The sequence below is a fragment of the Euprymna scolopes genome, chromosome 5, assembly GCF_053919585.1.
Source record: "Euprymna scolopes isolate OS-2025 chromosome 5, ASM5391958v1, whole genome shotgun sequence".
NCBI lineage: Eukaryota > Metazoa > Mollusca > Cephalopoda > Sepiida > Sepiolidae > Euprymna > Euprymna scolopes.
Genome location: NC_136486.1, coordinates 163,321,862 through 163,349,713, shown reverse-complemented (window position 1 = coordinate 163,349,713; position 27,852 = coordinate 163,321,862). Strand labels below are relative to the sequence as shown.

The window sequence follows — 27,852 nt, the reverse complement described above, 5'->3', positions numbered from 1 at the left end:
ATATTTATTTGTCATCCTCATCTTCACAGTTGTTGTTTCATGACATTTCGGCCAACTATTTCTATAATCTTTGTCAGGTGGTTAACAACGATGGGATAGGAATGCTGAGTTTCTTAACTGTATCCTCAGTAATTACTGCCTTCCATAGTTGTTGTTGTCTCACCACGTTTCGACCAACTACTCCTCTTTGGGTAGGATTGAAACCGCTATCTACAGACAATGCTCACCTGAAACCGTAGAGATTCAACACCTCTATCCACTGCGCCATGGGCTCCAAAGAGCGACCAAGGTTGGATTTTGTGGTCTTATAGATTTCATTCTTATCTGGTCTTCCATCATTGTACTGAATTGTATATTATATTTTTTTTATTGTTGGAATCCTTTGAGATGGATAATTTGCATATTTTATTTATTTGCGGACTGCTATCCTCATTTTTATAATTGTTGTTTCACGACCATCTGATGAAGGCCAGAGGAATAGTTGGCCGAAACGTCATGAAAAAACTATGAAGATGAGGATAAATAAATAAAATAGACTTGTACAAGTTCATAAAACTAAAACGTTTAAACTGCAATGTTATCTATACGAATACTAGTCCAAATGATGGAAAAAATTATGCTTCGTCAGTGTTCATACTTGCTATCTAAATACATTATTAAAATATTTTTTTTTTTTAATTTTTATTCACTCCAAACAGTCATATTGCCACTTGTAGGTAAGCGGTTACTATTTGGGTTGAAGTCCAGAAGGATAGTTGGTCGTAACGTTGTAAAACAACAACAGTCGTGAAACAACAAAGATGAGGATAACAGTCGGCAAATAAATAAAATATACAAATTACTCATCTCAAAGGCTTCCAACAATAAAAAATGTTGTAAAAGTCTATCTCTACATTATCCGTTTTTGGAAAGCACAGTTATATCCCTATATACTGACCCGATATGCGGCAAAACCACATTTACGCACCAGTCCTCTTTAGAGCATTGATGTTAAGCAACAGTGAGCCTGATCAGTATCAGATGAGTGACCATTTGAAAATACTAGGCGCTGTATGTAGGAGGATGTCAACACTTCTCTGCGCGAACTGCAAAAACCTAACATCGTCATCTTACTTGATGGGGGATATACACCCAACTGGGAATCGTTTGTGAATTTGATATTCCCATGACACTTTTGCCTTCGGAGTAAGCCAGTTTAACCTAGAGTGAGTGCTGTTATATTCTTTCTCTGTTCTTCAATATTATATGTTTAGAAGTTTAATATCAACGAATTTTTTTTTTAATCTTGGACAAAAAATATTTCTTTCAGAATATATCTCCAAGCAATTTGCTTCCGGATTATTTCCTATTTTCATCAATTGAATTCCATATTCTCTACATAAGAACTGAAAACCTTGTCAAGGCGCGTGCGCGCACACGCACGAACGTATTCCTCTATTAGTGATATACACTGAAGTAGGGAGTTATTTCATTATATTTTTCAACACTTTCCATCATTAGGATTTCTTTTGGATTGCCAATAGGCTATAAAACTTAGCTGTTTTCATCATTGTTTTTTATTTGGCTTTTTAAAATGTTTTTAGGTTGTTTTTTTTATTAGTTTTTTTTTTCACTTTGTAAACCCAGTGTCCATCATCCAGACGCATTGGTCACGCATTTCATTTATGACTTACCCCAGGGGGCTTGTTTTTGAAGGATTTCCGACATTTTCATTGTCTTTATTTACATTCTGCTCTACTTCATTCCGTGTTTTCTCTTGTTACACTTTAGTTTGGAGGCTATTTGTTGAAAATAGAGTGCGGAGAGGGGGGGGTGAGAAGAAGAAGAAGAAGTTCAATATTGTACAAGCAATATGAGAAACAATTGGCAAGAGATAATATTTAAGAAATCGCTATAACCCTACCCCTAACCCTAACCCTAACCCCTTGAACAAAAGTCATCAATAAAAACTTGTTTGCTTCATTAGATAACTATTTCGTATTATTTGGATCATTCGAACTACTGTCCTCATCTTGAGTGTTATTTTTTAAACCTTTCAGCCGATGCAACCTTTGACCTTCTCCAGGTGGATCTTGTCAAACTCTAGGATCTTTCTTTTAAACTCTGGAGTCTGCACAGAAATTCAAACAGAACCTTTTATTTCATCCATGCGTGTATTATGTTCTCATTCCTTCAGCCATGACCGGGTAGACGTCCAAAGTAATCGCATTCTGAGTATCGTCCAACATATACTACACTTTGTTCTAGCCAAAGGGCTAATTAAAAGAGAAGTTATATACTTAATTTTAACTGATCTAGATAAACATAAAATAGGTGTATTTTTTCCTCTCGACACCAAAATTAAGTCTATGCCATTTTTAAAATGGCATTTTCCCCTGTTGATTGCAATATATTAGTTCTGCGCAGTTCTAGGAGGTTTAATTTCCCAGGCTTTCCTTCTCTCTTTCAGAAGGGGTTAGTTTATTGCTAATCGCCTGTGTCAGCCCTGCTGAGGAATGCCGACAGGACTGCCCAGTTACTTTTTTCAGGTCAGAGTGTTCTTCTGTAGTACTGGCTCTTCAATCTCACTTTTCAATCCTTGTATCACATCTTCTGCTATGGGAGAGAAATAAATACCATTACTAAAACAGGAAAAATGGTATTTTAATTTTTATACTAATGAGTCACCATGTATCAAGGCCAAAAGTCACTTGAGACTGTTAGATGATAACCAAACGCTGAGCTCCCTGGCTAGTTAACATTGAAGGGAAAATCATTTTTTCAGTTATAGGATGCTTATGCAGCAGAGTTAAATTTTTTTCTTGACCTTTACTTCTGTTCTGAGATGGAACATGTACATCAAATCCGTTGCCAGGTCTGCTGGGAAAATGGTTGGATTGCTCTACCGTTCCAGTAGATATCTCACTGCTGATGCAATTCTCTACATATATAAAAGCCAAGTTCGTCCAATGATGAAGTACAGTTGCCATATCTGGGCAAGAGCTGCTAGAAACAGCTTATCCTGCCTTGACAGTTCAAAATAGACTTCATAGCTTAGTGGAGGATGCCCTTCTCTCTTCCCTGGAACCTCCTTTCCACAGAATTGACGTCACGAGCCTGTTTCTGCTTTATCGTTATTTTCATAGCAAGTGCTCGTCTGAGCTTCAATCTATGGTCCCCCTGGCCTGACTTTCACGAGAAACACTCATCTAGCTGAAACCATTATTAATTTATCCCACTCTTTATCTGTGCCGAAACCTAAACGTAGATTCCATGAACAAAATTTTTTCTTAGAACTGCACGCCTGTGGAACTCTATTCCGCTTTTCAGCTTTCCAACTGACTACAATATGATTGTCTTCAAATCCAAAGTGAACAAATTGTTGATGAGCCATCCCCTTAGGTAATCGAATTTACCAAATTTTCACTACTAACGATGATTGACATGTTCCCCGTGACCACTCATTAAGCCTTATCCTCGAGTGGCCTCCGGACCTTGATAAGTGGTGACTCCTTTGTAAAATAAAACAAAAAAACTTGACATATCAAAATTAGTAAAATTTCTAAAAATTATAAAAAATGAATAAAAGCTGTGTTAGAAATTATTTTTTACAAAAAAAAGCATAGATATTAGCAGTTCACAAATTCCCATTTTAAAATGGAGAATTACAGTTTTGTTAAAATCAAAGATTGTAGTTACCTCCCTGGATTTTTAGACCTCTTCAAAATCAACAAATCCAATAAAACTTTATAATTCGATAAATTTTATTTTTACTTTTAATTATTTTTCTACTTAATCATTTTCGTAATTTTTAAAATTCTTTACATATTTTGATACAAGTACTACCAATTTTTTTTACTTAAAATGCATTTATTTAATATCCCATTATACTGTACAAGCACCGGTTTTAGTAATGCATTTAGACTCTTGTGCCAGTTCCAATACTCAGTTTACCTGTTATATATATATATATATATATATATATATATATATATATATATATATATATGATGAAAATAATGGAAATAGTATTCCGACAAAATAGAGAAACGTTGATGAACACATAATACGGTTTGTTCCCTTATATATATATATATATATATATATATATATATATATATATATATATATATATATATATAGTAAATTATAAAATATACATGGCGATTAAGCTACACTGAATATTTCGCGTTTCATACACTCTAGGACTCTTCAGGCTTATGCGCATAAGCCTGAAGAATCCTAGAGTGGATGAAACGCAGAATATTCAGTGTAGCTTAATCGCCATATATATTTTAAAACTTACCTACGTATTGAGCTCTTTTGAAGTAAATACTTAAAGTTTACGCTTAAATTTATACTTTCGTATATTAATTTTATGTGAATAAATGAAGTAGTTATATATATATATATATATATATATATATATATATATATATATATATATATATATATATTGTGTTATCGAGGTCGTGCTAGAACGAGGACGGACTTTTTACTTTTACTTCTAAGGAAAAAAAGAGACTAATAAACCTTGAGAACTTTTTCTGTCTAGGGATTTTTTTTTTAATCCGAAATAATTAGAAAGAAAAAAAGAAAAACATTCTTGTTTTCGCATTTAAAAGTGCATTCTAAAGCAGTTTATCTGTTTATTCCATAATTTTCCAATTCAAGATGCTTTTGCTTGCTGGCACCTTTTTTTTTCTCAATTTCATATCTATATATCTATGAAAGTGTGTGTGTGTGTGTGTGTGTGTACATTTCCCTACGCAATAACTCTTTCAATTTTCAGTCTACAGACTCGAAATTTGATATACAGGGTACTAAGATTTGGGAAAATCTATGTGATCGGTTTGCGGACAGAAATTTGGCTGTTGAGGAGTCAAAGTTCAACGATTTGACCTTTGATAACTCTACCAAACTCCTCCGACAATTTTGAGTCTAAACACTTGAAATTTTAGATATAGGTTCCTTGAACATGGATCTAACTTAATAACTTAATTTGAGCCCAAAACAATAAATGTTAAGGGGTCATAATAAGGATCAAAGTTAAAAAAAATTGACCATTATTTTTTTTTTTGCTCATCATGCACCTCCAAACATCCGGGCAACGCCGGGCACCCATGCTAGTATATATATATATATATATATATATATATATATATATATATATATATATATATATATATATAAGGGATAAGAACAAGGGTCTAAAGAGCAGAGTATATTTTAATGTATTAGTACATTCATTAATACAATTAAAATAAAAGAAAAGAAAACGGTGTTCGTTGTAATGTAGATATATAATAAGCTCGATAGGAATATATATCCTAGAGCTATTTTAATATTAAGTAAGATGATTGATAATTTAAAATTAAAAATTAAAAATCTGTTTCATAAGGTAGAACAAAACAATTGATTTTGTTTGTTCTTCCTTATGAAACCGATTTTTAATTTTAATTATAATTCTCTATTTTGTCGGAATACTATTTCCATTATTTTCATCATATATATATATATATATATATATATATATATATATATATATATATATATATATATTATTATTATTATTATTATTATTATTATTATTATTAACAGTTAGAAATGTTAGGATCATTTAATTTCATGTGGATCGGATGATTCTATTGTTCATATTGATTTCACTGATATCTTTCCAGTGAAAAATCTGTGTAGAAAGATCTCAGGTGGGACCACGTGAAGGTTACTAACATACTAAGTGAAAGTACTTCTGTGGAACAAACTGAATTCGAACTTAGTACACCCAGTTGGTCAGTCCATATCGTTAACCACTTAGCTACCGTCACCTTCTTTAGATCTAATTGTTACATGATAAGGGCTGTCCCCTTTTCATGTAAGTATAAAAATAGAGAGATTAGTTAAAATGAAAATGAAATAGCAATAGACGAAATTCGAACCTCGTAATTTAGGTTTAGAAATAGATTACGTGTGAGAATTTAAAAATGTAAAACAAACAATTGTTTAGAATATAGATAAAATATTTCAAGAAAAGAATGTACACTGTCAAGTTTGTTATGAAATTTTAAATTGAAAGAATGCAGCTTATAAGATAATGTTTTTAACATATTGGAAAAATAGGTTACTGAGTATAGGAAAAGTTTTGGACACGCATGTCCAGAACACGTGAAAGAAGGCACATGTTTTAACATGTGTATGACGTCACGGAAAATAGAAAGTTCTAAGGATAGAGAAAACTTTAGAGTAAAAGAATTCAGTCAGTGAAAAACGGAGAGAGGGTCTGGGCGCGTCTAGAAGCGAGACGATCACTTTTAAAATTAATATGTGAAGCTTTGAATTCTTGATGATAGAAATCACGGCCGGTCGTGTGAAGAATAAACCATCATGTGTTTTTTGTAAAACGTCGTCTTATGATTCTTACAAAAAGGTAAAGTGAAATTGTATTATATATTTGTGTTATAAAATGTCTTTATATACACGTCTCGACATCTCATATTACAATGTGAATCTACATCAGCATGTCTACACAATGTCTGAACAGTGAACACTATCTCATCATTCTAAGAGCTTTCTTCTTCCATAAACACAATTAAGGAATGAACATTTAATATATAAGAATTATAACACGAACAATCTCTCTAAGTCTCTTACAATAAAATGAACAATCTCTTTCTCTCTGAGTCTTACAACATCATATGTAATAAAACTCTCTTCTAAGACTGTGCTTGTAATAAGACTCTTTCTAAGCATCACGTATAATAAGACTCTCTCTTTTAATGAAACCCCTATATGTAACATAATGACCTCAGAAGAAGATTCAATCTGAATAGTGTAGGGAAATTTGTGCGGAACAGGAGACACCATTAGTATGGTTAGATTGAAAAACAGAAAATAGATATGGGTTATGGATTAGTATATGTAGAACAGTTGAGATAGCAGGGTCAGTTGGAAGACGTAGGCCAAGGAAAATATGGAAGTAAATAATGAGCCACCATCATTTCCGCAAAGTAGATCGTAGATAGAGAGACACGTGTTTCATCTCTATTATATAAAGTCACTTTGTGTGTGATTTCCTTCATCGTAAGTTTCGAAATGGCTGAGCTTATCTTTTGAAAATTTCACACAAAGCTAATTTATATGTCTGGCAGTGTTCTTAGATATGTTCTGTACAGAAATTCATCCGATAAGTATCAGAAATCGAAAAAATACGATCTTAAAAATAGCTTTTCTCACTTTAGGAAAAAAAAAAGAATAACTTTTACAGGGGAATATTTTACGTCACACCGATCAAGGGATAAAACTTCAGCAAATCATTTCTTCTTTAAAACCAGATTTATTATAGTGTAGAGATATAGCTTAGTGTTGGAGCATTCGACTACAGATCGAATAATCCCCTGTTCAATCCCGAGTGTAACTCACCATTTTATTCAAGCTTTTCCATAATTAATGAGTTCAATTGAAGATAAAAGATGTACTATTTAAAATCGCCACAATTCATTTCTTCATTTGCATATTTTAAAACTAAATATTAATCAGAAGTGACTTTTCTAGGGTATTCATTGTCAAGCTCGAATATCAGCTGACATTATATTGTAAACAAACACAGACAGAATTTGATGAACGACTTTATAATTATTATTCAAAATTTTTTTTTTTTTTTTTTTTTTTTTTTTTTGCAAATTAGTCCACCGGGCAAATTATACCTCGTGTTAAATAATAATTAATAGAGGACTGATTCTGTAGTAATTCATACACAATTTGCATAAATTAAAATATCATGTTTAAGCGAATTGTACGACTGGGCAACGGCAGGCTGCCAGCTTGTATTAATATAGATGAAAGCAAGCTAATAATCAATATTTTTAAAGAATTACACTCATTACGTTTATGAGACAGAGATGGTGTGACTAGAATGTTTGCTCTATTAAAGAATTAAAGACGATTTGAGATGAAAACCATTTAGTCTTTAAGTAGGAACATAATAGGATAAGAAAGTAAAGGCTTAAGAAGTTTAATTCTTTGAGCGACAGCAATTACGCTAATCAGGACATCCATATACATTACATACAATCGTCTTGCTTTTCGGGCTGGCTTTTCGTTTGTAGATTATTTATTTTTGTAACTATTGGGTCACCACTCGTTAAAATCAAGAGCCAATTGAGGATAAAGGCTAATGAGATTGAATGATTGTTGATCAAAAGATGAAGTGGCCTTTTGGCTAGAAGCAAAGTGTAGTATATGTTTTGATAAGACACTTCACCTTTTCTGACATCAGAGAAATTCTTCTAGATTGAGGCAATTTTTTTTTTCTATCCAGAGTGGCCCTATTTGAAGAGCTGGATTTTCCCCCACATTAAAAACCGACCTTGTGTCTAACTGCCCTCGTGGGGAGGCAAGTAAATAGGAACACTATGGAAGTAATAAAATTGATCAATATAATTAACTAAATTTGATTACTTATAAGCAACGTTTATGGGAATTATTGTTGACATTAGATTATAAGACACCTATGTTATAATCTGTAAAGAAGCAACACTGTGTTAATGCATTTCATTGATAAAGTTAGGAATTCTGTCTGCTGCAGATGGATACCGACTAGCTCTAAGCCCTCCCCCCCCCCACAAAAGGAGCCAGCTCTTGATCATAGGTGGGATCCTAGTAGCTGAGCTCTTCTTCCATTTAGGCCTTTACTTCAGATTAACGGGAGATTGGACAAGCCCATTCTGAGAGAATATTTGGTCATGCTAAGCTCTAGTATCTACACGTTCATTCCAAACCGTATTCTTCAATCTGATTTTTCCAAAAATCAAAAACCTTATTTCTCTTTTTTATTTTTTCCAAGTAAAGACTAGAAGATAGTAGCAGACGGGCAATCATGTTGAGAACAACAAGGAGTACCAAAGGCAAGGAGTAATGTTTTTAAATATAAATGTCTTCAAAAAGTATCGTTTTTTTTTTTTCTGGGAGTAATTGTTTTCTTGGAGTTATACTTTTATGCTCTCTGTAAAATTCCCTCCAAAGAGTAAAGGTTTCTGAAAAAAAATAAAAATAAAATAACTATCTGACCTATAGAATTGAATTTGACACCTTTGTTCGGTATTAAATAATTCATAGATAGATTGATAAGCAGTAAAATAAAGCATTTCAAGTGATGAAGGGCAGTGCAAAAACAAATAGCAAGTCAGACAACTGCGCCAAACTTATCCCATCTGAAATGAATTTGGAAATAAATCCACCATTCAAACCTACTTATTCTTAACATAAGGAATCTGTTTCATGTGAACCGTTCACGCATGTGAATTCGTGAAACAGTTAACAAACAGATAAAAATCAGATAATAACCATGTACCAATTTTTCAATTTTGACCTTTAGCAGCCTTTTTTCCGGATGAGAAATGATAAAAAAATTTTCCACGTCCGAATATTCTATATACTAAATTTCAAGTCTGTAGATAAAAAATTCGTTGAGTATATAGGTTGAGAACATCCACGCACATTTTCAGTTTTATACACACATTATATTAAAGATTTTTTAATTAACGTTTGTTTCATGAAAGTATTTTTTTCTATATTTTAATCACAGAAAATGTTAAAACTTCCTACTGTTTTTTGCATTGTGTTTGCAAAATCCATTTTAATGGGTTTAATTAGCCGTAATTTAAACATTCTGTTAAACAGCTCTTAATAAGATGTTCTCATTCTTTCTAACTGTATCTTATTTGACCATCCATTCATATTTTGTACAATTTCTATCACTCTCACGTTCCTCTCTCTTTCTCACACACACACACACACGTTATGAAATAGAAGATTGGAATAGTTTATTATAAACAGTAAAGAATATCATCGCACGTGTTAATACTATTAAACCCAATTCATAAGTTTTCTTTTTTGTTCATATGTATTTACAGCTGAACAAATATACTTGTTTTATTTCGATTATTCAGACTATTGTTCTAATCTTGAGTATTAATCTCACAATATTTCAGTCGATATAACATCCTACCTTCTTTGGGTGTATCATTTCGAACTCAAGGATCTTTCTGTTGAACACGAGAGTCTGCACAGAATTTTGAATGGACCACTTTATTTCATCTATGAAGGGCAGCATACGCTCGTTCTATCAACCATCGCCGAGTAGAAGTTGTTAAGTAATTCATAATTGTATTCTTAATATCGCCTGCACTATATATTGAACGTTCAACCCCCAGAAGAGTGTTGCTTAGAACTGAACGAAACGTTGTGAAAATACTAGCGCACAAGTCCATGTATTTGGTGACTTCAATGTCTACCACAGTAATTGGCTTGCATTCTCTACTTACACAGACGCAGCTGGTAGTGTGCACGACGCTCTACTGAGTTTAACCCTCTCTTTCTACAGGATGGCTTGCCACTTCGCGTTTCTCTATTGCATTCCCCCTTTCCTTCCACGCGCGTAGTCGTCAACGGCCTAATGAACACGTGTACACCCAAGACTTTCATTTTTCAACAGAAAATAAACGACATGTTTATTTTATTCCAGCATTTGAGTTCTTTGTTTCCTTCATTCAATTCGTTTCATTATATTTTCTTGTAGCGAGTTAGGGTATTTCATATCCTGGTCCACAACATGAGTAGCATAACACATAGCTTCTCTATATCACATTACGTATCACAGACGGTTATGTTTCCGTCACGTTTCCCAAATCAGCAAGAGCAACATGCTTCACTACTAGATCTGTGTCTGACTACAGTTCCCAATGATGCTGGTCATGCTGTGATAATGGTAGAAATCGCTCTAAATTCTCGCCCCAAAACTGAAGAGCCATGTCTCAAAACAAACAAAGTGGCACTGTGCCTTGTTTGGGGTGAAAATGAAATACATTTTTTTTTAAATAGCACTCAAGATAAGAACAGTAGTCTTAAAAGTAAAAAAAGAATCCAAATTATCAATTCTCATCTCCAAAATTTCCCCCAAATTAAATAAGGTAGGTGCAAATATAATAATATAAATATTTTGTTCAACAGAAAGATTCCTTGAAGATGCACTTGAAGAAGGTCGGAGGTTACATTGGCTGAAACGTTGTGAAAATAGCACTCAAGATAAGAATAGTTGTCCGAATTATACAAATTATCAGTTCTCACCTAAAAATTTCAGAAACAAAATAGATTTGCATGTAGATATAACTAAACACACACACACACACACACATACACATACACATATCCGTACTCATAAAATAAATATCATGTTTATGTGTGTATGCATGCATTTATATATGTGCATGTGTATGCATGTACGCATACATTTATCTTCCAACTAATCTAAGTATGTATTGAACTTTCACCCAATCAGTTCTTCCATAACTCATCTCGTGTTTTAATTCTTTGCTGTTTTTCCTTTTTTTTTAAGATTTCTTTTAATTCTTTAAGTAAATACATCTAAACTTTGAACTCTTCTGCAGAGATGGAGAGATAGGGCGTCTCTTGAAAGATAAACACGCAGTTTGGCTGCCAGGAAGAGACCAAGTTACATTTGAAATTGTAAAATAAAAGGAAAAAAAGATTTGAAAAGAAAAAGGCACAAATGATAAGAAACATCATGAAAGGAGAGGTAAAACAAAGGGGAGGTAATAAAGGGTGGTGGAGAATTTGAGGAAGGAAAAAAGAGAGGAAAAATTGAAGCGAAGGGGAGAAGACTATTAACATCTCTCTCGCATTTGCACACAATTTCGAGAAGAGAGGATATAGAAAAAAAAAAACCTGAGGAGGAAGAGAGAGAGAGAGAGATGAAAAAGAAAATTAAAAAGAAAGGAAGAGAAAAAGAGAGAAAAAGAAGGAGAAGAAGAAAAATAATATAACAGGAAGAAGAAAATAAGGAAAGCGAAAAGAGAAGATGAAAGAAAAAAGAGAAAAGTGAAAAGTGAAAGGGAGAAAAAAAAGGAGATAGAAAAGTTAAAATCAACAGTTGAACAAATTTAAGAAGAAACGTAGGTGTTTGCTTAGTATCATGGATACGCTTGCAGACAATGGAATCATTTATGCTGGTTCCAATCCTATCAAAATTATCATGGTTGTTTATGCATTAATATTGCTGGGAAAGGTATGCACTCCAAGTTTCCCCCTCGGCTTTGACCAAAATAATGAATTGTCTTCAACTAATTGTATAGAAGTTTCTTTACTTTTTCAGGAATTCATACGGGTATTTCCTGTTTGGTGTAATGAATAAGCTAATACTAAGGATGAACTTAGACTGAATTTAACAAGCTTCACTTGTAAATAGCACAGGTCTATAAATTGGATTCCTGAAAAAGAGGAATATTTTAACTTTGGTTACTTGTGTATAAAAGAATGACGTGTAATTGTGTTGTTTTTATGGGAGAATTTTGTCGTATATATTATTAATTACTAGCAGGACCTGTGGAAATTCCACAGAATGTAAATATACTAAGTTAACAAATATGTAGAGAGATAGAAATTTCCAGATTGGTTTCTGGAGGTACACTTAATCCACTGGGAGAGATGCACCCTCAGTCTTCGTTTAGATATGCATCTATATTGTGATGTTATAGTAGACTCTATATATATATTCACCGTCTTCCCCTTCATTCATTTCTCTAACTACTCCCTATCTCTGTATTCCTCCTTTTTTCACTCTCTATCTCGTCGTTCTCTCTCTCTCTCTCTCGCTCTTTTTTATTTACCCGATTCTATTCCTCTCTGCATATTGTTCTACTATGAATACAGAATACATTGTGATGTCATAAAACCTTCTTTTTCTGTTCCTCCTACTTCTCACTTTCGCTTTTCTCTTTCTTTCTCTTTTCATTTACTCTTTTTCTCTCCCTCTTTACCTCTCTTTCTCTCTTTACTTCGCCCTTTCTCTCTTTACCTCGCCCTTCTCTTTACCTCTTTTCTCCCTTTCTCCTCTTTCTTTCTCCTGCTCTTTCTCTCTCGCCTCTCTTTCCCTCCCTTCCCTCTTTTCTCCTCCCCTTCCTTCTCCTCTTTCTCTCTCCCTCTCTCTACTCTCCTTCCCTCTTTCTTTCTCCCCTCTTTTCTTCTTCTTCGTCTTTCTTCCTCCTCCCTCTATCCTTCCCCCTACCTCTTTCCATTATTTACTCTTCCACCCACTTTTCTGTTTTCTCTCTTAATTAATTACAATATTCCCTTCCTCTCACCACTTCTCTAATCATTGGCTCTTTATGCATTGTATTCTCTCCCACCATCTAAAACCATCATATTCAAGCGAAGTGTGCATGGTGATAATCAATCACTCAATCGATCCACAAGTGTTAGAAGTATGTTATTGACTTTTTAGTGAAGTTAGTAGTCAGTTCTCAATTGTCTGCAAAATGAGTTATAAAGAACACAGGAAAGCCGGTTTCTAACCAATGCTTGAATGTTCCATTATGTTCAGATGGGCAAGTCTATTCTCTGGGTTCTGATTGGCTGCTAGTCCATGAGTAGATGCTCTATTAAGAAAAATTTTGCTTCAAATTTCTTGTGAAGTAATGCTCATATAGGGATTGTCGCCTTCTTTCTACTCTACAGTCGGATGCATATATCATTTTATACATGTACATAAATAATAGGAATGTATTACGTTTTTGAATTTTTGAGATAAGGATTGGTTATTCGTATTATTTGGATTAATCGGACTACTGTTCTCATCTTGAGTGTGATTTTCACAACGTTTCAGTCGATGTAACCTCCAAGCTTCTTCAGGTGTATCTTGTCGAGCTCGGAAATGTTTTTGTCAAACTCAGGAATTTGGATGGAATTTCGAACAGAACTCTTTATTTACCTCACAGGGGTAGCGTGCTTTTGTTCTGTTAGCCATGACTGGACAAAAGTCCTAAGTAATTTGCAATTGTATTTTTCAGTCGTTCACACTGAATATTTATTGATTTAAAACTTCAAGTAAGACTAACCACGAGTATGTTTTTACGTTTGAGAAAATATAGGCACATTTAAGATGTGTTTTTACCATAATTGGAACAAAATAACACTTTTATGGTTAAATATTTAGAGCTTTATAAAGAATCGGAATCGGGAATTTAGTACGGAATCGTTAATTGTATCGGAATCGGGAAAAATATTGGAATCGTCCCATCACTAATATATATATATATATATATATATATATGTATATGTATATATATATATATATATATATGGACTTATATGTAATATACTGAGTTCGTGTAATTCAGTAAATTTTCATATACCAATAGGTTTTAAGCCAAAAAAGGTTGACTTCAAACGATATAATGCTTGAAATTGTCGAACTGGGCATTGAAACAATTGAACCTTCAACCTTCAGAAGAATATCACTTTTTACAATTGATTTTTCCAAGTACTCTAATCACTGCACCACGGGTCCTTTTGAATTACTTAGGACCTCTCTCCAGTCATGGCTGACGGAACAAGAGCACGTTACCCTTGTGAAGTAAATAAAGAGTTCCGCTCGAAATGCAAATATATTGTTTTTAAACTGAAATAAAACTTCCAGCCGTCGAAGAAAAAGAAATATGATAAAAGTGAATAATAAGAAAAGAAAATATTTAAAAGTTGTATTAATTCTCTTTTATCAAGATATTTTGTATCATCTTGGAAGTTATCCTGATATTATCACACATATATGTGTGTGCATATTTATATACGTATTAATGGATTCTCTTGTTGAATTCCGATGCATGAAGTTCAGGCAATTAAGTTGTCCGGAAATCCACATAGATAATTTGTTTACCATGGTGAAGGCTGTTGTAGAACCATCGACACTTCAGTCAGTGCAAATGACTTCCTTAAGTAGACAGTACACATCAGGTTTTATATCAAAATTTTCTTTTTCATAGATGTTTCGATAACGACTGGAGGTGCATCTCTTCCAGTGTTTTTAAATGCGCCCCAAATACTAACCTGGAAATTTCTACGTCCTGGTACAATACATACAGCGCATAGTATTCCCAAATGGTCACTCAATTGGCACTAGCCAGGCTCATCATTACTTAACCTCGGTAATCTAACGAGAACTGGTGTGTCAACATGATTATGCTGTATATATATATATATATATATATATATATATATATATATATATATATATCATTCAACCACGGTAGTGGTTGAATATATGCTTAAGTCCGAAATTGAATGAATCGAGACACATTCAAACTCCCACCACTAATTCCGTTCGCAACCAAATTTCAAACAGGTTATATAGTTGGATAGAACACCTCATTAGCTACATTTTGAAAAAAAAAAATTCGAAAATTGGTTCAGTAGAAAAAAAGTTACAACAAAATATGTGGGTTCACAAACAGGAGAGTAAGTACATAAGTGACTAACGCTTTTTTTTATTTTGCATAACTTTTTTGTATATAAATATTTTTTTACTGCGATTTTGCCAATATGACATGTTAGCGTAACGGTTAGAGTACCTGGGGTTGGTGGAAAGATTTTAGGTTCAATCTCGTGTATCGTTTTTTTTTATAATTAAAAAAACGAACTTTTTTTTTAATCACTAATTTTTTTTTAACTCTCCTTATGATTTTATAGCAAAAAATGGTGAATTTATCGATTTAAAATATTAGTGAATTCTATGATATACATATTCTTTGAATGAACTCAAATTTTTCGTTATCACATTTGATGAAAAATGTAGTCCCATTTTGGCAATGCGTCTGACCAATGATGCTTTTGAACCCGCGACCAGCACTGCGATGTCATCAGCATCAGCCTGGGCATAAATATTCCTATTTTTAAACTCCTTTAAAAGAGGATTCAGCATACAGTTCCATAGTAAAGGTGATAAAATCCCACTTTGGGGGTTTCATTTAACTACTTCCCTTTTAACAGTTGCCCTCAGTAGTTCTACTTGAACTGTTCTGTGCCTCACCATATACTCAATCCATCGGATGAGAACTGGTGGCACATTGAGTTCTCGTAGCGACTTGAACATACTACTGAAGGGTATGTTGTCAAAAGCTCCAACGATATCTAAAAAGACACCAAGTGCCATCTTCTTTTTTGTTAGTTTACGCTCTATACAGATCACGAATTCATGAACCGCAGTCTCGGTAGAGACCCTGGCTCGGAACTACTGTGATTGAATGATAAATATTGCATAAATGTGTGTTTGAGAGCTAATTTTTTTTGACAATCATTAATAAATATTATAAATCTATATATTAATACAATAGCAATGCCTGGAAAAATCATGGATTACATGGAAAAATGTTTGTTTATTGTTGAGTTAGAAAAAATTAAATGATCCTAATTATGATATAATAAAATTATTAATTTTTATGTAAATTATAAAATTATTAATTCCATCTACTAACTAACTAACTAACTAATGAATTAATTTTATTCAAACAATTTTCACTACATAAATATATGCAAATAATAGGGGGGGTAATAAGTTCAATCCAGCGAATGACACCCTTTCTAACTCAACAATAAACAACAACATATGCAAATAATAAATAAAATATTTATCAATATTCAAATTTTATTTTTAGCTGCAATATTTTAAGTCTAAAAAATTCTTATTTTTTACTTTACTAGAATATCTTGTTCTTTACTTTTCCAGGTTGAATTTCTTGTCCTTTACTTTTCCAGGTTTAATAAAATCTTAAGAATATTACTTTTCATGCGCGCATTTTTCCATATAATATATATATATATATATATATATATATATATATATATATATATATATATATATATATATATGTGTTGTGATGATTAATCGGAATCAGAAAAATCGGAGCTTTTTAGGGTATCAGAATCGGTATCGAAATCGGAAAAATTTGAGCCTATTTTCTGATGCCAAAACCGATTCCTTAAATTATCTTTTTTATTTGATTTTGGTTTAAGAAACATTTTCCACTGCTTGTAGTAATAGTAAAATAATAAATATTTATTGATTTAGAAAAAAAGACTAACCACAAGTATGTTTTTACATTTGAGAAAATATAGGCACATTTAAGATGAGTTTTTACGGTAATTTGAACAAAATAACACTTTTCTGGTTAAATATTTAGAGCTTTATAAAGAATCGGAATTGGGAATTTAGTATGGAATCATTAATTGTACTGGAATCGGAAAAAATATTGGAATCGTCCCATCACTAATATATATCTCTGTGATATAGGAGGAGTATAGTTTTTATTATATAATGCTGGTAGGTATATAATATATCTGTCATAGTGGGTTTAATGTATGCGGAGAGTATAGGATAAGTTATTGAAAGTTCTCATGTACAGAACACGTCTGATTGATATATATATATATATATATATATATATATATATATATATATATATATATATATATATATATATATATATATATACTCTTATTAAATAAATGAATAAGTCTGTATATATTAGTATACAGTTTTTATACCTTCAGCTTCTCTCTTTATTGACTAATATATATAGGTCAATCATTTACTTGAAACGTACTGGGTTTGTATATACCAATCGTTATGGATTAAAAAATCTTTCTCATAAATAAAGTTTTTTTATAATGAGAATGATCTATTTTTTATATAACTTTTGTAAATTTTGAAAACAGTCTAAGCTCAATGAATGCCTTTTTATTGGGTTCCAGAATATATATAGTGCAGTATAATAATTTTCCAAGTTCCAAATATTAAGTTTTCTCAGTTGGTCATTTATTACTTTTCAAAAGGTATCCATTACAATATTGTTTCGTATTGCAAAAATTATGTTATTGCTACATATTTAGTCACGTATTCTTCAAATGTTTACCTTAGAACACTTATAAAACACTATTTTTTAATTGAGAAGGAACGGCAGAATGTGTCGGTTACATGAACCATGTAAGTTGTCCAAAATGGTGTTTTATACATTTTTTAAGGTAAACATTTGAAAATACGTGACTAAATATGCAGCAATAACATAATTTTGCAAACTTGTTAGTCGCTATATAAAACAATATTGTAATGGATAATTTATGAAAAGAAATATTTAACCAACTGAGAAAACTTGATATTTGGACTTGGAGAATTATTGTACTATATATATATATATATATATATATATATATATATATATATATATATTATTATTATTATTATTATTATTATTATTATTTTTAAAATGTAATTACATTTTAAAAATTATATATATATATATATATACATATATACAGCTCCCCATGTGGGGGGTACCAAATTGGTTAAAAAAGGGAAACTTATTCCCAATTCGCATTTAGGTAAAAATGCACTTTCGTAAATGATTGAATTCATTCAAAACATATCGCTAAAACCAAAACAAAAACAACAACTATATATATATATATATATATATATATATATATATATATATATATATAATGTGTATGAGTGAGACAATACGTGGAAGAAATATACAAACTGAAGTTCATTTGTTTCTTTTTGTTCTTTGTTTTTATTTTTGTAATTATGCTAAAAACGGTTTCTCTTACATTTCTGAAATCATTAGTTTTGTAAAGTGAAATTTTACTTGCAAATAAAGTTATATGCATTCATTACAAAAAAGTTATATTTTTCTTGGTGTTTAACACTATATCGAACTAAACTAGTGAGAAATGTATTCTTTTATATTTTGAAAATAGTAACTAAAACATAAAACTGCTAAAAAAACAAAAAGAAATAATGAATTGCATTTAGAAATAAACATAAGAAAAACCGAATGTTCTCTAGGTTCATAGAAAACCGGAAATCATCCAAGAAAAACGTCTTGGATAAGTAAATTTAATTTCAGTAAAAGAAGGCAAATATTGAAATTTTAACAAAAAAAAAATGTCCAGAATACATTAATATTAAAAATAATCAGGAAAATGTTGAGTGTTCAAAATTTTGTAGATGATGACAAATATAAATTGAGCAAGAGAAGGGAGAGTAAAAGTTGTTTATTAGAAAAAATTGGTGAAGTTAAGATAATTTATAATTTAAGAAAAAAGCCGGTGATCAATTCAGCCTTTTCTAAGTATGTAGCATTAAGAAGAATAGAAAATCATGGAGGGAAGTGATATTATGTTTGGAGATAGAAATGTCAGGTGGGTTGCTGACTGGAAAAATAGTGGATACATCTAGGTTGGATGTAGTGTTTCAACATAGCATTGATAATAGTATTGCATTGGGGGAGTAAGGTTTCGCATCACAAATGTAATTAATCAACAATGTATTCGCTCTTGTTTTCTATAACTTTTTCCCAATATTCAACAAGATTTTTTTATAGAAGAATTCAAAAACCAAAAAAAAAATAAATGAAATAAAAGCAAAAAGATGTCGAATGTGTTAATTTTTCTTGAAAGTCCGTTTTAATAATGCAAAAATAAACATAACTTTAATTGTCTTAAAAAATAGAAACACCAAATTCATTCCAAATACTCCTCTATTAAATTAAGGAATGATTTGGTGTCAGGTGGATTAAACCATAATATCCTTATTCTTCTAGTGATGATCCTTTTTGTTTTAGGTCTTATTATGCAGTAATGGTCGTTTGTATTCGCTTTTTTTTCTTGGTTTATTAATCTTCTAATGCCACACTTTACTACAACACAAAAGCTTAAAAAATGAATTCTCAACGCAACTGTGATTGTGATATGTAAAAATATTGTAAATTTTACAAAAATATAATTATTGCTTTTTTTTTCTTTTTTTTTTAGTTAGAAAACACTTCTCTGGTAAGTAATTAACTTTCAACATTTCATACAACCACATTTTTATGTATATCTCATTTCAAGTAAATAAAAAAATAGTTTCTAATATAAGGTTCTGCATAATTGTCCTTATATGTCCGGATTGTGTTGTTTCATTGATTATAATTCATATCCTAAAATTTTTTTCTCATTTTTTAATTTCAATTTACAAATTTTCAAAACCTGTGTTTTAAAACCTAAATTTTTGAGATGATGATTGAAAAATTGCATTGTTTTGCTCATTCAGACTATTGTTCTCACCGTGAATGTCATTCATGCAATACTTTGTCAGATGTAACTTTGCACATTCTTCAGATGTATCTTATCAAATTCGAGAATCTGCAAAAAATTTTAAACAGAATTCCTTCATTTAACCCACAGGAGTAGCATGCTCTTGTTTTATCAGCCATGACTTGGTAGAACTCTTAATTCGCAACTGTATGCCTGGTATCGCCCACAATGAGGGGTGAACCTTCAACCTCAAGAAGAGTGTCATTTATAAATGAACTTCTACTTTATCCTTTACACCACGGGTTCTTGGAGACATTTTGCAAATAAGACAAAAACTGAGAACAGTTATCCAAATAACTTAAATAACCCGTTTTATTTTTAGAAAGTTTTCTGTAATACTAAATCCGCTCCTTTCAGCTGTTGGTGGGATTCTTTTTCCAATAAAGGTCTTTCTTATCTCAGTTTCTTTTGTTTGTTTTTAATACAGAAGAAATATTCTTGTTAATGCATAATGGGTTTCATCGTACAATTAGTATGGAATATAGTAAAAACATCAGCAGAAGACTAGTGGCAGTACCATCATGATCACTGAAGAATGTTGTTTCGGTGTTGTTGTCTTGATGGGCATTCTGGCTGCATTAGCATGCCTGCCCCCATATATACGCAGCAAACTTGCATATTTCGCCTCAGCTGACGTCATAAGAACAAGGTTCTTCTTTCATGCCATTTCCGTGTAGATTAATCACTTTCTAACGTAACATATAAGTCAGTTTTGCAACGTTTTTCTTTATCACGCCTTTATCTATCTTCTGTACTGTAATCCTCTGGAATGTCAGAGGGAGGCTAACAGGTACTATACTTTGCCCAATTAAAGAGTAGTGTTACAGATATTGCTGGCGACTATGCGATAGGCAAAGTGGATTTTAAGTCCCACCTGATCTATTGCATTCATTTACATTGTAATATAGAATGACTGACCGTTTAATACAATTATTTAAAGTGCTCTTGCCCTTGGTTCACCGGGTATATTTGCTAGGTAGTTTTTGAAATTCATTTTCATAAATAGGGTTCGTACAGACTTGAAAAGTCCTTGAATTTTTTTAACTTTGCTTTGAAAAGCCTTATTTTTATTATTACCTTGAAAATATGAAAAATGTTTGGAAAATTTCTTGAAAAGACCTTGAAAATTGTATTATATCCAGTAAAAATTTGTGGCGAAATATCAAAAATAAAATTAAAATAAATACTATTAAATTATTTTTTAAAAATACCATTAAATATTTTTTAAATATTGAAAATAAAATAGAAATACATTGTTCTGAAGTTGCATAGTATTGTGGATACAACAGTTACGTCCCTTTATCACAAAACTACCCAAGGTAGTTTTGTGATAAAGATTCAAATCTTTTATGATTTAATTTGCGGGGGGGGGGGCACAAAGCGGAAGGATTAACGGCGGCCGCTATAAATAAAATTACTCCCCCTCGCCCGCTTTAAAAAAATACTTTGCTTTTGCAGAGAGGATTCTCTAATGGCGTATCTCCCCCTCCCCCCCCCCAAAAAAAAAATTGTGATAATTTAAAATTAGGCTAAAAATAAAATAGATAAAATGGCAGCCATCTTGGTTGGAAATTAAAAGTCGTAAAGAGAGTTAATATTTGAAATGGAATAAAAAGCATTTAAAAGTAGTTGAAAGCAACAAAAATGGTTGCAAAGTAACTTTTATTGGCTATGGTAACATTTATTTGTTGTATATTTGATTTTTTACCAAATTTTTCGAATCGATGGGGATTCTAAAACAAACCCTAAATTTTGTTTTTGAAAAGTTCTTGAAAATGGACATTGGAAATCTGTACAAACCCTAACCAGTCTACTTGCTTCTTTAATTACTGAAATGATAGCGATCTTCCTAAGATTCCGATTTCTTTTCATGTCACATATAAGACCTTCCATCCATCCATAGCCCTTGAGCCCCTGGAGGGGTATAAACCATCTACAACTTTTTGTAGATGTTTTTGTAGCGAGGAGTTCTTTTTACAGGGTGAGGGTGCTGCCACCACGCCCAACCCTCCCAGAAGGTACATACAGCACCTAGCCTTCCCAAATGGTCACCCATCTGGTACTGGCCAGGCTCAACGTTGCTTAACTTCGGTGATCTGGTGAGAACCGGTGTGTCAACATGATTGTGCCGTACTTATAAGACCTTGGTATTTCGTTATCTTTTTCCTCTCTATTAAAGTAAGCATTATTGGAGACAATACTTCTACTAAGGTTGCTTCTTTCTGTTTCTTGTTTCAGTTCACTATGTCAGGTTTTATGGCTCCATTTCTTTTAGGTACATAGCTGTAGGGATTGTATAGTCAGACCAGATTGCACACTATCACGAGCATACCCATGGCAGCTTTTTAAGCCTTACTACTTCTGTGCTGTCTCATGACAAATTGGAAATGAGTTTGTTTTTTTTGTGATGCTATCAGTAGAAGAACCTTTTAAAGAACCAACAAAGTCTTTTTTTGAGGGAGGGGGGTTATTTCATCAGAGTTTATCCTTCGAAATAGATTGCCATATGTTGTGATACGCTTTTTATCATGCCTTTATCTTCCACTTTCTCTGGTTAAAAAAGATTGTGCACTGGCATGAGTATTCTCATGATAGTTTTCTAAGCCTTACTACTTCCATGTTGGCTCATGATAAATTGGAAAACATTTTATTTGTGAGCCCATCAATAAAAGATTGCCTTACAGAGGAAACAGACTCTCTCCATCCAGTTCGGTTTTTCAACAAAACTCCTCTTTTCCTTGGTGTATTGATTTCACTACGGTTGAGGACAGCCATTAACTCTCTGTACGGTATTCCTCCGGAGTACTAGGGGGAGGTTACCAAGTGTTTGTTCCAGGGTGTCTTCTTGAACTGTGTAAGGCAGACGCTTCATCTTTATGAGGTATTATACAGACGTGCTTCCCTAAATATATACAGCACTTGGTAATCCCAAATGGTCACCCATATGATACTGGCCAGGCTCATCACTTAACTTCTAATGAGATCCGGTGTGTCAATGTGATTACCATGCCTAATCTAGGAGAAGGTTCATCCAATTTATTAAACCTTGTGCCAGACCAAGTTTTATTTAGAGATAAATGCACACACAAATTTAGCAGATATATAGCAGTATTAGCGATTACAGGCGACTATAAAAGCAAGGGCAGCTCGTAGTTTATGGTTTTGAGTTTGTGTTTGGTTTATAAGCTTGATGTTCGCATTCAACTTCTCTTCTGACTTGGCCAATCAGAAGCCACCTTCCAGGCGAGCTGAGTACGTGATAGAAGTTAATACCACGTGACCTACTTTCTTTTTCCGGCTAGGAGTCTAAACCGAGCTGACTTGGCCACGGCACTGCTTTCAACCCTAATCTTCTTTCTTAATGTGCAACAAAAATGTGGACTTGCTATAACACATACACACATGCATACCTTCATAGCCCTGACTTTAATGCCGGTGTACGGTACGCATTCTCCAGAAATGAAAACTTTCCTATTTCTTAGAAACAAGACATTCATCATTTCTTTAGAAATTAGCCCTTTTCGATTTCCTACTTAAAAAATAAAGGATTTTGGGTGTCATGAGTTAGAATCGAAACCAAAACTGTAGCAATTTAAGCTGGTGACGTTACCACTGTACCAATGTGACACACATATAAACCGATTAAAAATTAAAAAGAAAGTGCGATGAATGTACAAAATATTAAACTTTTTTTTTCAATATTTACCCATTTTTAATTCCTAAAAAAAAATTTAAACCCCAAAAATCAATTTTAACTCATAAAAGCAATTTTAACCCCTAAAAAATTTTAACCAGCTAAAGACACATAAAAGAAGGACCCGTAAAAAACTCCAATAATTTGAGGCCCTCTGGGACTTTTAGTTTCGGAGTAGATAGGGTTTGAAAATATGGAGACAGACAAACAGAGAGACCGATAGACCGACAGAAAAACCGACAGACAGAAAGATATTTATAGAAACAAGACATTCATCATTTCTTTCGATTCCCTACAAGATTGGCATTAATTAACCATTTTGTCTTTGTCCATAGCTGCAGACTTATTACATTACTAACATTTTTCTCTTTTTCATTCCTTTTTTAATAACACGTTGAAGAAGAAGATTAATAATAAAAAAAAAATTTTATGTTAGAATGAGACTTTATTTTAACAAACAAAAGACCATAAAGAAAATCAAGAGATAATTAAGCAAATGTTTTCTGATTATAGCAGTCTTTGCTATTCTACAGGTTTTCATCTCATGGAAAATATGGATCATGATCTGTAGATTTCAGCCATTAACTTTTGCTCATACAAAATATAAACTCTTAAAAATAATATGAAATTATTTATTAGTTCATGTCCTAATTAATTAAGTGCATTATAAACAAATACAATCAAGAAATGGAGTGAAAAGACATATGTGTTTTTGACCAAAGGCAAATGCCTTGAATCATTAGCGCAAGTGGGATTTTAAAAGTTCAACTATATTTAGCAATTTTCCTTTCTGATCTATTATGACAATATTTTAGCAAAAAGAAATGCTGTTTTTTTAGGTAAGTTATTTCTTACAGTAATAGAAATTAAGACTTTAAACATTAATCTTTTATGATCAACATAAACCAGTCATAATATTTGAAAATGCTTTAATACAGTTTTATCATGTGACGCTAATTCTAGCATCGCAGAATTTAACTTGTTGACGTTTTTCTCTGAAAACGTGTGAAAACGTTTTCTCGGTATCTGACTAACTTCACACGCCCATTCTATAGGTACTTTTTGAAATTCTCTTTTTTTTCTCTCCGGCTTTTTTGTTCATTTGCTTTTCCACTTGATGATGATTCTACAACGAATCGAAAATGTTCAGAATACATATTGAACTTAAGATAAGTTTTTATTTTAACAGACAAAAGACCATAAAGAAAATCAAGAGATAATTAAGCAAATGTTTTCTGATTATAGCAGTCTTTGCTTATATATATATATATATATATATATATATATATATATATATATATATATATATATATATATATATTCGTCCGTGCACTCAGAATTTGTAGCCCACATTATATGAAACATTTCGAATGCATTACAAATTTACTCTAAACATTGCAGTATTTCGCATTAAATGAAGAGAAAAAAACTTTATATTTTGTTCCAGAAGCAATGAATAAAATTCTTCTACATTAAACATTTCTCTGATAAAAAACCCATCTTTTACTTGAAGGTGATAAACTTTTATCCTTGAGTTGCTTTTTCGCCTAGATTCACGGTGACATATTAATGCATAAAAACATTAAATAAAAAATTGACAATACTAAATAAACTAGGAATTCCAGCAACGGTAACTATATTACCAACCATAAAACAAACACTAAAAACAACACAATATTTTGCTAAAGCACTCACATCTAGAGCATAAATATATACTGCCCCATGCACTAATAGTAATCAAATATATATATTGGTGAAACCCAATGCGAATTAAAGAAAAGGCTCGATGAACATAAAAGAATCATAAAAGATAGAAATTCTGTGACTACATTTATGCCATAGATTAAAAGATGATTATATTTTTAACTTTAAACAAGCTTTACCCATTAAATCCGTTTTAAATAAATTTCCTTGAAGACTTCTTGAAACAGCACTTATTATAAACTCTGACACAATAAAGTAACAACTTCTACAATTTATCTTTTTCATTCAGTAAAGTTATTCTAAGTTAAGTAAAAGTAAATTAACATTCAGGTTAACTATTTTTACAGCATACTCCCGAGAAAAAAAAAAACTTTGCATATAACATTGATAATTAAAAAATATATATATATTCAGTCCGTTTCATAGCTATATCCTGTGTTTCAAATTTTAATATCTGTTTTTCATCAAATCAGTCATCTTGAGAAAGTCTTTGAACATCACTAAACATCAATGAATATGTGAACAATTTTCCATTTATTTTTGTATATACACAGAGAATTTGAGATAAATTTTATGTCTTGAAAAGTAAAAAAAAAACATATTTTGGCTAATAATTGATGTAATCTCAAAAATTCAGTGCGCATCTTTTAAATGCTAATCATAACAGTTCATTGTATGAGTAATAGATGTCAGCATTTCCTGTAAACATCTTTTTTAATTTTTTGGGAGGAGACAGGTGTAACGTAGTTATGTAGATATAACGTATTTTGGGGTGTGGCATGAGTGTGACGTCGCACACTGAAATGCATATCGAGAGATTAGGATTGGAAGTAAAAGAAGAGTGTGGGGTATATGGTTAGAGAAAAAAGACACAAAAAACAAAAACGTACCGGGCGTATCTGCATCTCTCTTTGGGAAAGAAGAAGGAAAGGATGGCTAGTTCATTTATATACACGAAGCGCATCTTGGGAAGGCAGGGCATGTGGGAGAAGCTATTTTTTTCCCTGTCTCTTCCTTTTTTTTTTCTAGATAGGAGGATATAAAAGCTGGGAAAAATTCCCTGGGGGGGGCAAAAAGAAAAGAGTCGTGAACATCTTTTCTTGAAAAGTATTTCGTGTTGCAGACGTTCAGATTGTGCGGTGTAACATTGGTGGTGAGAGGCCCGGTGTGGTCGATTGGAAAAGAAGAGGGCAGAAACGTGCTGTTGTCTAGCAAGTGACTCACTCCTTCCCAAACCCCAGAACTGAATCCTGATTGTAACCTTAGAAGCTATTTCGGCGTGTCAAGCAGATTAACATGGCTGACTGGAGACTGAACACTCAGATGTTGAGACCCTTCACTGGAGAGGGTGACCTAATTAAATGGCTGGAAAAATAAAAGATGGTGGCAAGGTTGCAAAAAATCGAAGACATGGTAACCCTGCTGCCACTCTATTTAGAGGGGAAAGCCCTCACTATTTACCAGCAGATGCGCGATGAAGATAAGGCAGACCTTGTCTCAGCGGAGCAAAGACTGAAATTGGCTTTCGCTGAGAGTCCATTTGAAGCACTCGGCAAGCTTGCAAGTTTAAGGTGGACTGGTGAGTCTGTTGACCTCTTTGCTGCAGAGATGAGGAGACTTGCAGGATTGGCTGGTTATGTGGGGAGGAGCCTGGAGATGATGGTAAAGCTATATCGAGATAACGGCTTCCCAGAAGAAATCTCCGCGAACATGCTGAGAATCACTGAGATCAATACGATGGAAGTGGACGATCTCTTGGTCCATGCCAGAGTCCTAGTCAAGAATGTCAAGGGCCCAATCGTGGCTGCAGCTGTGAGTGGAAATAAGTGCATGAGGTTCCACTTGAATGACAAGAGACAGGCAGCGAGGTGACAGGAGGGGAGACCTGCCATCAAGTGCTTCCGGTGCTAGGGTCCTCACCTGCTCAAGAACTGCAAAGAGCCGAGACCGGGGGTCACCTGCTACCGATGTGGACGAGTGGGGCACATTAGCCACTATTGAGTTGCTTCACGGGACCAGGGAAACGAGTGAAGGGAAGCCATTGCACCAGTGGTTCCCCCTTCTATGTGGAAATGGCGCACAATAAAACGTTGCCTCAGTTACCGGTACTAGTCAATGGGAAGAGAGCCATGGCCCTTGTTGACACAGGCTGCACTACAACGTTGGTAACAAAGAATGTTGCTAGATCATGGAGCGGAGCCAGGAATATTAAGACCGTGGATGGCAGGGAGGTGAAATGCCTAGGAGAGACAACAGCGGAAGTACTGGTGCAAGGTGTGCCTATTGGACTACGAGCCCTGGTGTTGAATCGTCTGGTTGGTGATGTTGATGTGGTTTTAGGTGTAAGTGCGATCAACCAACTGAGGGGGGCGCTACACTGAGAGGGGGCCAAGTAACTTTCGGATGCCTCGGCACAGTAGGAATGGCAGGAGTGGAAGGTGATAGAAATATCAGAACGCAGAAACCAGAGGCTTGCTGCATCGAGGACA

The 27,852-nt window shown here is 33.0% G+C and overlaps 1 protein-coding gene and 1 pseudogene across 1 annotated transcript in view; both read right to left on the bottom strand.

The window, feature by feature from the left end:
- The window catches only part of LOC145276658 (protein CFDP2-like), a 174,302-nt gene extending 172,595 nt beyond the window's left edge, over nt 1–1,707 (bottom strand). The window contains exon 1 of the mRNA XM_080127848.1: nt 1,674–1,707. Within this exon, the coding sequence (XP_079983974.1) occupies nt 1,674–1,707 (34 nt within the window). The remainder of the gene's footprint in view (nt 1–1,673) is intronic.
- A 20,277-nt stretch (nt 1,708–21,984) lies between these two features.
- On the bottom strand, nt 21,985–22,101 carry LOC145277352 (5S ribosomal RNA; annotated as a pseudogene).
- Between the last annotated feature and the right edge of the window lie 5,751 nt (nt 22,102–27,852).